At 49.2% G+C, this 14043-nt stretch overlaps 1 protein-coding gene across 4 annotated transcripts in view; it reads left to right on the forward strand.

Moving 5' to 3' along the window:
• Positions 1-14043, forward strand: part of RIN2 (Ras and Rab interactor 2) — a 188349-nt gene that overhangs the window by 119987 nt on the left and 54319 nt on the right. For all 4 annotated transcript variants that reach the window (XM_033939684.1, XM_033939685.1, XM_033939686.1 and 1 more), the window contains one exon: positions 12073-13116. In XM_033939684.1, coding sequence (XP_033795575.1) covers positions 12073-13116 — 1044 coding nt within the window. The remainder of the gene's footprint in view (positions 1-12072; positions 13117-14043) is intronic.

Consider the following 14043-nt stretch of genomic DNA (forward strand, 5'->3'; position numbering starts at 1 on the left):
AGAACTGATGCTAAGGAGGAAGACATTGGATGAAGCTGACAAGAGGAACACCAAGCAGAAAATCTAGTCCACTTCTGGCCATAACATTGACGAGTGGACGAATTCCTGGAAGCAAGGAAAACATCTTGAACAGACCGAGAAAATTGAGAAGGGTCTGTTATGCAGAAAGGAACCAAGTTGTCAAGTATAGGGACTGCAGATTGGGATGAAGTAAGGACTCTTGACTCTGAGTGAGCAGAGAAGGAAAAACTGGCAGAAGTAGAGGCTTCCTGATACTGAGTTAAAGTAGAAGGGAGTACCACGGCTGTCTGGGCCACTGAGGAGCTATCGGAATCATGGTGGCATGGTCTGACTTCAGCTTGACAAGAGTCTGGAGAATCAGAGGAAAATGAGGGAAGGCATAAAGAAACTGATTCCTCCAGTCCAGAAAAGCATCCGCCTCAAGACGATGAGGCGAGAAAATGCGGAAGCAAAACAGAGGCAGTTTGAAGTGCTAGGCGACGCAAAAAGGTCTACCTGAGGGGTCCCCCACCGAGCAAACACCTGACGAAGCGTGGGGGAATTGAGTGTCCATTCGTGAAGTTGCAGCAGACGACTCAATTTGTCTGCTAGACAGTTCTGTTAACCCTGTATGAAGACAGCTCTGAGAAAGATGTTGTGAGAAATCGCCCATTGCCACAACCGGAGAGCTTCCTGACAAAGGGAGTGAGATCCCGTCCCTCCCTGTTTGTTGACATAATACATGGCCACCTGATTGTCTGTTCGAACGAGTACCACCTGGTCGTGAAGAAGATGATGAAAAGCTTTGAGAGCAAGGAAAATCGCTCTGAGTTCCAACAGATTGATATGACACCGACGGTCTGTGGAAGTCCACAACCCTTGCGTACGGAGACCATCTACATGGGCTCCCCATGCATAGGTGGACAAATCTGTCGTGAGCACTTTCTGAGGAGGAAGATCGTGAAACCGCAAACCTCTGGAAAGATTGGAAGAGAGCATCCACCAGTGGAGAGAACTTTTCAATAAAGGAGTCACCGTTATTCGGCGAGAAGGTGGGTCTAGTGCTTGTTGCCATTGAGACGCCAGGGTCCACTGAGGGTTGCGAAGGTGAAGTCTGGCAAGGGGGGGTCACATGAACCGTAGAAGCCAAGTGACCAAGCAGAACCATCATCTGACAGGCCGAGATGGTCGGAAGAGAAGACACCTGCTGGCAGAGTCGAAAGAGGGTCGCCTGACAATTCAGTGGAAGGAACGCCCTCATGCTGACAGAATCCAGAGTTGCGCCAATAAATTGTAGAGACTGGGTTGGAACCAATTGAGATTTTGGAAAGTTGACATGGAACCCCAGACTTTGAAGAAATGTAATAGTCTGATGGGTCGCTGCAATAACCTCTGGAAGAGAGGGGGGCCTTGATAAGCCAATCGTCGAGGTAGGGAAATACCTGAAGACCTTGAGAGCGCAGAGCTGCAGCCACCACAACCAAACACTTGGTGAACACACTGGGGGAGGCTGCTAGGCTGAAGGGAAGAACCCTATATTGGAGATGAAGATTCCCCACCTTGAATCTGAGATATTTGCGAAAGTTTGGGTGAACAGGGATATGAGTATAAGCCTCTTTGAGATCCAGTGAGCACATCCGATCCCCCCGATCCATGAGGGAATACAAGGTCGGCAACGAGAGCATGCAAAACTTCTCTGACTAGAAATTTGTTGAGGGCTCGAAGATCCAGAATGGGTCGCAAATCTCCCGTCTTCTTGGGCACCAGGAAGTATCTGGAGTAAAACCCCAGATTGCGCTGGGAAGGAGGAATCACCTCCACCGCTCGAAGGCGAAGAAGCACCTGAGCCTCTTGAAGAAGAAGGAGGAGTTGCGAGGAACTGGAATGACACTCTCTTGGAGGGTGATCTGGGGGCACCTGAATCAGGCGCAGAGTGTATCCCTCGCGGATAGTGGTCAGCACCCAGAGGTCCGATGTGATACTTTCCCAACGGGAAGAAAACAGGGAAAGGCGATCTCCAATGGGCAGATGAGAATTTTGCAGGGAGGATGGAATGCTCAAGATCGGAACGTCAAAAAGACGGAGCTGGTTTGGCGGCAACAGGCGCCTGAGGCTTCTGAGGGCGTTGATGCTGCTGAGGACGTCGAGGAGGAGGCCTAGAAAAAGCAGGTGTCGTCTTCATGGGATAACGACGAACCGGTGGTTTATAAGCCCGGGCAGTAGAGTGTTGGGCTTTGACCTGAGCAGAGAAGCAAAAGAGCGCTCATGTTCGGAGAGTCTCTTGGTAGCAGCTTCAATCAAGTCGTCAAACAACTCATTCCCCTGACAAGGCAAGTTGGTGAGACGGTCCTGCAAGTTAGGGTCCATATCGACTATGCGAAGCCAGGCAAGGCGAGGCATGGCGACCGCAAAAGCCGACACCCTCGAAGAAAGCTCAAAGGCATCATAAGATGCCTGCAACATAAAAAGCCGCAACTGCGAAAGAGTTTGGAGGATTTGTTTAAATTCAGACAGACGGTTCTTACAGAGGTCTGGATAGAAAGACAGCAACAACTTCAGAAAATGGTTGAAGTAGGATGTAAAAACATAGTTGGAGTTCAATATCCTGTTAGCCTTCATCAAATTTTGATATAATCTACGGCCAAATTTGTCCATGGTACGACCTTCGCGACCAGGGGGAACAGTTGCAGAAACCTTAGATGGATGAGCTTTCTTGAGGGAGGACTCAACCACTAAAGATTGGTGGGAGAGTTGAGACTTTTCGAAGCCCTTACAGGGGACAGTGCGATATCTTGTCTCCAACTTTGATGGAATAGCCGTGACAGAGTAAGGGGTTTCCATATTTCTCATGAAAGTCTGCTTAAGTACCAGAGTCATGGGCAACCTCAAAGTCTCCTTGGGAGGATGTGATAATTCCATGTCTGCCAAGTATTCCGGGGTGTATTTGGAATCTGAGTGCAAGTCAAATGAAGAGCCTGCCCCATGTCAAAGACAAACTTGGCAAACGAGGACGACTTCGAGGACGAAGCCCCTTCAGGAGAGGCAGACCGGGAATGAGGAGCCACCGAATAAGATGGAGAAGCCTCACGGGAGTACTGAGAGACCGGCTCCGACTCCAAGCGCACTGTCCCCAAAGAAGCTCCACTCCCAGTTTGTGGTGGAGTGAAGGAATGCTTCCTCTTCAGACTCCTCGACAGCGATGTCCTCAGAGTCCGAGGAGTGGAATGCCTCGAAGCTGGAGGAGACGAATCCTGAAGTAAAGGCCTCGAGGGAGGAGTCCTCTACCTCAAATGCCTCGAAGATAAAGGGGACGAGGTGACCCTAACTTCAGAACGAGGAGGTTGCCTCGAAGAAAACTCTGGATGCTTCGAGCTCCTCGAAGAAAGGTGCTTCGACTGCCTCGACCGATGCTTCGGACGAGGCAAAGAGGGTCTCAAAGGCAGATCCGGCGAGGAGTCTGAAGAAGAAACCCTCTTGCGAGACCTGCCCCATGGATGCTGTACAAGGGTTTCGGGCTGCTGCTCAGGCTGGCCCACCGGAGTCAAGGTCGAAGACGGGACCAACTGGGCCACAATTGAAGAAATTTGGGTGGTCAAGATGGACTTGAGTATATCTTCAAACATGGGCACCGATACCAAAGGATTCGGTCCCGTAGGTGCTCCCATGCGCTCCAAGGAGGGCGACCTCGATTGAGAGTATTCCCAAGACTTGGAGGCACGTTTAGCAGAAGGCCTCATGGACAGAGTCCCACCCGGAGCCCCGGGTTGCATGGACAGGGACTCTGGAGGCTTCTTGGGCAAAGTACCTGAAAAGGAAGCAGGAGACTTACCCCCAGGCGCAGGCTTCGAGGACGGGACCGAGGAGGCCTTCGAAGCCGAGGACCCGGAGGTCTTCGAGGCCGAGGCTGGGGCAGGCGTCGAGGGCGAAGTCTTAACGCCCGAGGCCACCCCCGATGTCGAGGTCTTCAGTCCGGAAGGCATCGATACAGTCAAGGCCGAGGTCTTCTCAAGCTCCATGGAAAACAGTTGCAAAAAACCGGTCACAGCGGTGGTGAAAGGCACGAGGTTGAAGGGTAAGACAACGCACACTATCCTTGGGTTTGTGAATGGCACCAAAACAGACTATACACCGACTATGAGGGTCGGTGATAGAAATCGTCCTGCCGCACTAGTAGCAACGTTTGAACCCAGTCAAGGGCCGGGACATAGAAAAAATAAAGTCCGTTCCGGAGAAAAAAGAGACTGGGCCTAAGCCCCGAGTCTCCGCGCCCGGCAACCTGAAAGAAAAAATAAACTTATTTTAATTTTTTTTTTTAAAGAAAGAAAGCGAACAACTAACACGCACAGCGACTAAATAAATATCCAGCTGTGGTGAGAGAAGGCACAATGTTGCGAAGCGAGATGAACAAGTCTTCTCGGATCTGCGGAAAACTTTGAACTGAGGATCCTCACAGGAGATGCGCCCCCTAGTTTGGGCGGGAAGGCACGCACGGTGCAGCACTCGAAAGCTCGAGATCTTCAAGCAAGTTTGCTTTCTAGGCTGCCCGCTGCGGGGCTCCGTCAGTGACGTTACCCATATGTGAGAATATGCTGCCTGCTTGTCCTGGGATAAAAGCCGGTTCCCGGGGTAGCTTGGTGTGACACGCTCGCTTATCGAGACTATGCTCAGTTTGCGAGTTAAAGTTTGCTCATCTTGCAAAACACTGGCAAACCAAGGTTTAACTGTACTGTTGTACATGAAGTTAAAAAGCTACTAGAGGCTCAATCATGCACAGAAATGGACCCTAAAAGCTCCATGGGCATTCCTCTTCACTTTAGCACTTCTGTCCAGGGCTTTAAACTAGGTTGGGGGAGGGTACATACTTATATCCCAGAGCAGTAAGAAACCACCCTGAGGAGGCAAGTCACACCTACACTTCTGAGTCTAAGGTAGGTACCAATAACATCCACAATAAGTCAGGGAAAATTGTCAATGTTAATTTAGGAGACACACAAACTCATAAGGGAAACTCTTCACAGATATGGAAGGCTATGTATGTAAATTCACACAGCCTGGGAAATAAACTTCTAGAATTGGAGACTGAAATAATAAACGCCGATTTGGATGTAATAGCGATATCTGAAACCTGGTTCACGGACTCGCATGGGTGGGATATGGTTATACCGGGCTACAACTTACTTTGTTGCGACAGAGAGGGTAAAATGGGAGGAGGTGTAGCACTGTACACTAAGGAGAGCATCAAAACTATCAGAATCACAGATGTTAGTTACACCGGGGAATCCCTCTGGGTGAACCTGGCCAGAGGGTATGAAAAATGCCTATACCTTGGCGTGATATACAGACCCCCCAGGCAACAGGAAGACCAAGACATGGAATTAATAGAGGACATAGAGAATATCACACTGCGTGGAGACACAGTAATACTAGGAGACTTCAACATGCCTGATACAGATTGGAACACACTCTCCGCAACTACAAGTAGCAGCAAAAGAATTTTAACCTCCATAAAGGGTGCACGTCTCAAGCAATTGGTATCGGAGCCCACCAGGAACCAGGCAATACTAGACCTAGTGCTCACCAACGGAGATAGCGTCTCGGAAGTCTCAGTAGGTGATACACTGGCCTCCAGCGACCATAATATGGTATGGCTCAACCTTGAGAAGGGTTTCCCTAAGTCACACACAGCAACGAGGGTTCTCAACTTTAGAGGCACAGACTTCAACCGCATGGGAGAATTTATCCATCAAGAGCTATATAAACAGGTAAAAGCTGACAATGTGGAGGATATGTGGTCGACTCTAAAGTCCATCCTACATGAAGCGACAACCCGCTACATAAGAACAGTAAGTAAACGCAGGAGAAATAAAAAACCCCAATGGTTCAGCAAAGATATTTCAGACCTAGTTAAAAGAAAAAAGAAGCATATATCGCCTACAAACATTTAGGAAAACAGGAGGTGAAAGAGGACTATCTAGACAGATCCAGAGCTGTCAAAAAAGCAGTCAGAGAGGCCAAAATCCAAATGGAGGAAAATCTAGCACAGAACATTAAGAAAGGCGATAAATCTTTCTTTAGCTATATTAGTGACAGGAAAAGAAACAAAGATGGGATTGTACGCCTGAAGCAATCGGACGGTAACTTTGCAGAATCGGATTCTGCCAAGGCAGAACTACTAAACAAATATTTCTGTTCAGTCTTCACATGTGAGGCACCGGGAGACGGTCCACAGCTTTAGACGGGAGATAACCAGAAAGACCCGTTTCAGGATTTCGAATTTACGCCAGATAGCGTCTACAGCGAACTATCAAGACTCAAAGTGAACAAAGCCATGGGACCAGACAACCTACACCCCAGGGTACTCAGGGAGTTATGTGAAGTCCTGGCGGAACCATTATCTGTGCTTTTCAATCTTTCCCTACGCACAGGAAGAGTCCCCTTGGACTGGAAAACTGCCAACGTAATCCCACTCCACAAAAAGGGCAGCAAGACAGAGACAACAAACTACAGGCCAGTGAGTCTCACGTCTATAGTGTGTAAAGTCATGGAAACACTGATCAAACGGAATCTTGACACAATCCTAGATGAGGAAAATCTACATGATCCCCACCAACACGGGTTCACCCAGGGTAGATCCTGCCAATCCAATCTTATTAGCTTTTTTGACTGGGTTACTAGACAACTGGATGCCGGGGAGGCACTGGACGTGGTGTATTTGGACTTCAGTAAAGCATTTGATAGCGTCCCACACCGAAGGTTATTGAACAAGCTGAAATCAATGGGCTTGGGAGACACTCTAACTAAATGGGTTGGGGACTGGCTGAGCGGTAGAGTACAGAGGGTGGTGGTGAACGGTACCCCATCAGAAGCGTCGGACGTGCTCAGTGGAGTACCGCAGGGCTCAGTCTTGGGCCCGATTTTATTCAACTTATTCATAAGAGATATGACGCAAGGGCTTAGTTAGGGGAAAGGTATCACTGTTCGCCGATGACGCCAAAATTTGCAACATTGTAGGCAATAGCTTATTACCTGACAATATGATACAGGACTTACTGCTGCTGGAAAGATGGTCAACGACTTGGCAGTTGGGCTTCAATGCTAAAAAATGCAAGGTAATGCACCTGGGTAAGAGAAACCCGCGCAGAACTTATGCACTAAATGGAGAGACCTTGGTTAGGACCAAGGAAGAACGTGATCTAGGAGTGATTATTAGTGATGACATGAAGGCTGCCAATCAAGTGGAGAAGGCTTCCTCCAGGGCAAAGCAAATGATGGGTTGTATCCGCAGAGGTTTTGTCAGCAGGAGACCTGAAGTCATTATGCCATTGTACAGATCCATGGTGAGGCCTCACTTGGAGTACTGTGTTCAATTCTGGAGACCACACTACCGTAAAGACATGCTGAGGATCGAGTCGGTTCAGCGAATGGCCACCAGGATGGTCTCGGGGCTAAAGGATCTAACGTATGAAGAAAGACTAAAGAAGTTGCGACTGTACTCACTTGAGGAACGAAGAGAAAGGGGAGACATGATTGAAACGTTTAAATACATCACGGGTCGCATTGAGTCGGAAGATGATATCTTCTGTCTTATGGGTCCCTCGACCACCAGAGGGCATCCGCTGAAGATCAGAGGAGGGAAGTTTCAAGGAGACTCCAGAAAGTACTTCTTCACCGAAAGAGTGGTGGATCAGTGGAACAAACTCCCACTGCAGGTTGTTGAAGTCAGCAGCGTGAAGGATTTTAAGAGTAAATGGGATGCTCACGTGGGATCTTTAAGGGAGTAAATTCGGGAGCGAATACTTTGGAATGGGCAGACTTGGTGGGCTATAGCCCTTTTCTGCCACTATGTTTCTATGTACCTAGCATATGTGACACCCGGGGCCCATCATTTTTTGACACTCCCCCATCTATATGAAAAATATTTTTTAGTAACAATCCACATATCGCACAACAAGAGTGTACCTAGGAAAAGGCAGCATCTTAAACATTGCAGTGAGCACTAGAACACTAACACATACATTATAAAACCAAACAAATCCCGCACAGTCAATTGATCCTGCAGTCAATGCCTGAAAACTATGTCCTTTTCATACACACAGAACAGAGATACACCCTCGCCCAATATGGAATAATCACAAACTAAAAATAGAAATATGTAGACAAAAGTTAAACCGCCAAGAAACCAGACTCTGCATACAATGCAACACCACAACACCACAAAAACAGTGACACATGTCCCCTAATACTGTGCAAAATATAAAGACAAGTAGATATAAATTTGAAAAAACTGATATATAACAATCATCACTTTACAAATTAACAAATATAAATAAAACAGGGAAGAGAGAAATAAGAAAATACCATTTTATTGGACTAATCCATTTTTCAATTAGTAGTAATTAGCTTTCAGAGCCAAATCTTTCTTCAAGACAGTACAGTATACTGCTGTTATGGTATTCTGTTCTGACCTGAGGAAAGGGGTTTAGTCCCCAAAAAACTGCCTTATTTCCATTTCCTATTGATAAACTTTAATCAATACAGTTACAATACTACTTGATTCTACGTAAAACAACAAAATTTTTTTTCCACCTTTTGTCGTTTCTGTTTTAATCATCTTCTCTTCACTTTCTTCTTTCTATTCAGTGTTTGTCCTCGCTCCCTTCCATGCAACATCTGTCCTCTCTCTTTGCCCCTTCCACCCAGCCTCTGCCCTCTCTCTCTCCCCCTTGCATCCACTATCCACCCTCTCTGCCCTTTCCATCCAGTGTCCGCTCTCTCTCTGTTCCATATGGCATCATCCCTCTTTATATGTCCCTTCAATAAACTGTATATCCTTTGCCCTTTCTCTCCTTTGTACTCTGTGCCTTTGTACTCCTGTGCCCTTTCTCTCCATTTCAGCTTCACCCCCTCTCCATTTTTTTTGTCTCCACCACTTCCCCTATGCTCTGGCATCTCTATCCCCTTCTCTCCCCCATGCCCTGGCATATCTCTCCTCTCCTTCCATCTCCCCCTTCCACTCCATTATCTGGCATCTCTTCTCCTTCCTTCCTTTCATCTGGTCTGGCATCTGTCTCCTCCCCCTCCCCCATATGCCCTGACATCTCTTCCCTCTCCATGGTCTGGTAGCTCCTTTCCTTTCCCTCCCTCCTATGGTCTTGGCATCTCTTTCCTCTCCTCTCCTCTCCCTTCCCTGGTCTTCCTTCTCCCCTCTCTCTCCCCAATTGGGTGCAGCAGCAGCACTTCTCTTCCTCTCCCCCCTCCCCAATTGGGTGCTGCAGCAGCATTTCTCTTCCCATCCCTCCCCCATGCCCTGGCATCTCTCTCCTCTCCCCCACCCCCTCCATTATCTTGCATCTCCACTCCTTCCTTCCTTTCCCCTGGTCTGGCATCTGTCTTCTTTTCCCCCCTATAGTCTGGTATCTCCTTTCCTTTCCCTGGTCTTCCTCCCCCCCCCATTGGGTGCAGCAGCAGCATTTCTCTCCTCCCTAATTGAGTGCAGCAGTAACAGCATTTCTCTCCCCCTCATCACTTCTCCCCCTCTCCCCCCCCCCCCCGCCTCGGTCGGCAGATTCGCTACAGGATAAGGCAGGAGATAGGTCAGCGAGGGAGGTAAGCTTACAACTTGGAGCTCTTCCTTGCTGGACACGTGACACTCCTTCACGGAAACAGAAAGTCGGCAGGACTCGGCAGCGAGGAAGGCCCGAAGCAAGCAAGAACACCAAGTTGTAAGCTTTCCTCCCTGCCCTATCTCCCGCCTTAGCCTGTAGCGAATCTGTTTCTCAGACCTACTTCATTTCTCTTAGGTACCTTCTCCCTCCGTTAGCCAGCAGCAGTTACTGAAGCACACAGCTACGAGCTTCCGCCTCTCCTCTTTCTGATTGTTTTCGCTTTGTGCAGGAGATGAGGAGAACACTGCTGCTCCTTCCCCGAGCCAGGCCCGACATGTACAAGCATCGGGCCCACAAGATTTCACTTCCGGCGTCAGTTCTAACAGGGAGGAAGTTGCCGGCCAGCCAGACAGCGATTGGCTGGCCCAGAACTTACCCTCCGACGTTAGAATTGACGCCGGAGGTGAAGTCTTATGGGCCCGATGCTTTTTCCCCGCCCACCAGCCCGCCTCACCTTTTGTCTCCATCTACCAGTTGCCAGCCGGCCGGGTTAAGAAATGACTCTGCGGGGGAGCCGGTGCCGGGATGTGGTGGTGAGACGGAGCAGCGGCAGAATAGGGAAGGTGGCCTGCTGTGCACCCCCTTGGGGCATGCACCCGGGGCAGATCGCGCCCCCCCCCCCCCCCTTAGTATGCCACTGCTTCTGTCACCTCCATGTGCATTTTTCTGATTGTATTTACCAGTCTGGGCCATTTGCCGTTCTCAATTAAAAAAAAAAAAAAATATTATATATACTAGCTTTATAGCCCGTTACATTAACGGGTGCTATGTGTGTGTCTGTCTTTATTTCTTTCTCTCTTTGTCTCCTTAGCCGCTTTTTCCTGTCCATTCTCCCTTATTTTTACCTCCCCTGTGTCCACCACCACCCTTTCACTGCTCCCCTTATCCAGCAGCAGCCCTTCTCCCTTTGTTTTACCTCCCCCCTGTCCATCAGCACCTCTTCCTGCTCCCCATGTCCAGCAGTAGGCCTCCCTTCATTCCCCCCCGTGTCCATCAGCACCTCTTCCTGTTCCCCATGTCAAGCAATAAGCCTCCATTCCTTCCCCCTCCCCGTCCATCAGCACCTCTTCCTGCTCCCCCTGTCCAGCAGTAGGCCTCCCTTCATTTCCCCCCCTGTCCATCAGCACCTCTTCCTGCTCCCCCTGTCCAGCAGTAGGCCTCCCTTCATTTCCCCCCCTGTCCATCAGCACCTCTTCCTGCTCCCCCTGTCCAGCAGTAGGCCTCCCTTCATTTTTCCCCCCCTGTCCATCAGCACCTCTTCCTGTTCCCCCTGTCAAGCAATAAGCCTCCCTTCCTTTTTTCGCCCCCCTATCCATCATCACCTCTTCCTGCTCCCTCTGTCCAGCAATAGGCCTCCCTTCATTACCCCTTCCTGCTCCCCCTGTCCACGGGAGTTAGTACAGGGCCGGTGTCTGCCATTCTCCCCAGAGTCCTTGCGCCCCCCCTTCCCTTCCCACGGACCTGACAATCTACCCGGCGATTCAAGCAGCGTGTGCAGCAGTCTTCACACGCTGCTTCGGGTCCTTCTACTGCCCCGATTTACTCTGGCACGTCCCTGATGACATCATCAGAGACGCGGCAGAGCAAATCAGGGAAGTAGAAGGGCCCGAAGCAGCGTGTGAAGACTGCTGCACACGCAGCTTGAATCGCCAAGGTAGTCGGGTCTGCGGGAAGGGGGGTGAGCGGAAAAGGACACGGACTCCTGTGGTCTGTCGCGGAGGGTGGCCAGGCTCCATTTCAGCCGCAAGGAAGGCTCACTGCCCCAGCTCCTTACCCGTCCGCAGCCCGGGCCAGGCCTCCTGCACTTTCTCAGTGGCTCGGCTCACTCGGTTGTTGTTTTTTTTTCTCCGCTTCCTGCATTCGCTGCTTTCAGTGACGTAATAAGCGCACATGCGCACTTGTCTTGCCACATCCCGACAGAAAAGGAATCAGGGAACACGCGAGGCAAGTGCGCATGTGCGGCTAGCATTTTATTATTTAAGATATATATATCTTTATATATATATATATCTTTATATATATATATATATATATATATATATATATATCTTTTTTTAAAAATGTGCTTCGCAAGACTCACATGTGTAGTTGGTTTTTGGTTTTTTTTTGTTTGTTGTTTGTTTTTTTTGGGGGGGAGGTTGTTTTGCTGACTGGGTTTTGAGCAGTTTTGTATGTAAAAATGCTGAAAACTGCTTTAGAGGCATTCATTTCTCACTAATCATCTGTTTCATTCTAGTGAAGTATATATATCTAAGCTCTTGTTATGCTGACTGTCAAGTTTTAGATTGTGTAGTAAGTCACTACTTGGTTGATTGTTAGCTCTTGAACAAATTCTGCTTGTGTCTTTTTTCCCGTTTTATGTGCAAATCATTTACATTCTCCTGCAATTTACCCTAATGCTTTGCAGATTTCTGGACGTCTCCGGCAAACCAGATCACAACCCCAGCTTCTACTGCTCCTCCTGCCTGTCACAGGCCGCCCTCCCCGGGCGGAGCTTTGCCTAAGCCGCACCTTATAAATGGACTGTCGAGCTTACGGACCAGGACGCCCTCGGAGCTGGAGTGTGGCCCAGGCAAAGGCGCTCTGTGCTTCATCAACCCGCTCTTCTTGCAAGTACACAGCCAGGACGGTGGCGGGAACGGGGCCGAGCGCCGGCGGCAGGGTAGAGCGGGGTGGACCCGCCCCCCTCCCCCACCCCGACCCCCTCCGCCCGTTCTCAGCAGCCCTCGGTTGTTGGGTGTCTTTAAGAAGCCGGGGCTGAGCATGCCCGAGACGACGGTGGGAGCCGAGTCGCCCGAGAGGAAGCCGGTGCCCGTGCCCCCTCCGCGTCTCAAGAAGCAGGCGTCCGTTTCCTCTTCGCCGGTAGACTGGGATGGTAGGGACCAATCGGCTTTGTCTGCGGGGGCGGGGGCGAGCTGTGGCTCCGAATCGGGGCAGCCGAACCGGTGCGGCGGAGGGAGACAGCAGCAGCGGTTGAGCGACATGAGCATCTCCACGTCGTCGTCCGACTCGCTGGAGCTGGAGCGAAGGGTGCCCCTCTTCTGTTACGAGGCCGACAGCAGCTTCGAGGACTACGAGGGCGACCCGGAGAGCGACCCCGAGAGCATGCCGCCGCCCCTGAAACCCAGCAAGAAGCGCAGCAGCTCTTTCGTGCTGCCCAGAGTGGTGAAGGCGCAGCTGTTGAAGGTGAGCAGCGTCTTCACGTCGCTCATGACCCCGGAGAGGAGGATGGTGCGTCGCGTGGCCGACATGGCTCGCGACAAACGCACCTACTTTGGCTGCCTGGTGCAGGACTACATTAGCTTTTTACTGGAGAACAAGGAGTGTCACGTGTCCAGCACGGATATGCTGCAGACCATCCGTCAGTTTATGACCCAGGTCAAGAACTACCTAGCGCAGAGTTCGGAGCTCGATCCTCCCATCGAGTCCCTCATCCCCGAGGATCAGATAGGTAAGACATTGTATATTGTTGTCCCTAGAATTCGGAGAGTGTATGCTTCGTTAATTAGGAAATGCAAGCAGTGACTAACCGGTTATAGGGGAATAAGGGGAACGCGCCTGGGGCATAGAGTGGCTCAAAATAAAGGTAACTGGAAGAATGTGTGTGTGGGGGCGGATTCCATGATTCATTTAACCTGTTCTTGGCTGAAGAGGTTATCTAAGCAGATGCAACTAAGAGCCGCCCTAGACTGACCTCTTTGTCTTTGAAATAATTGTGACCCTAACAAGAGTATGATCTTTTAGTCTTGGCCTGGACTAGTTGTTTTGTTTTTGGAAAATTTTATCAGCAAGCATTCATTCTAAGTGGTATGGGGAGCAAATGTGAATTAAAGCCCACAATTAAGCCAGTTTCAGCACAGCCTTTTCTGTACAGCATAGATTCTTCTGAAGAAAAGCTGTATTGTGCAGTTTAGTTGAAACATGCTTTAGAACTACTGTATATTTAGCCATGGAAAAATGTGTGGTTTGGCTTGCCTTGAGGTTAACTTTGAGGATGAAAGAATGCGGTTTTAATACCTTTGGCCTGAAATGAAACTAAATAAAATTTTTAAACGACGTTTTTTCACGCATTATCTATATTTTGTGCATGTTTACAAGTGGACTAGACTAGACTGACAGTGCAAAAGTTTTTTTGGGTGAAATTGTGCAATAAAGGGTTTCTTTTCACTTTGGTTCTAAGCCACATGTAGGAAGTAAACAACTCTGGAAAAATATTTTACCCATGAGCTCATTCTCCAGGCAGAAAGATTCTTTTCTTTGTTCTGTGCAGAACTAGCCTAACAGTTTGTTTAGAGTAAAACTGATCTCTAAAAACTAACAGATGAATCTTTTTGATTATGTTAATGTTTTTACTGTTTTTGTTTCTATGGTTTGTTTA

Source organism: Geotrypetes seraphini, chromosome 3 (genome assembly GCF_902459505.1).
Source record: "Geotrypetes seraphini chromosome 3, aGeoSer1.1, whole genome shotgun sequence".
NCBI classification, from domain to species: Eukaryota; Metazoa; Chordata; class Amphibia; order Gymnophiona; family Dermophiidae; genus Geotrypetes; species Geotrypetes seraphini.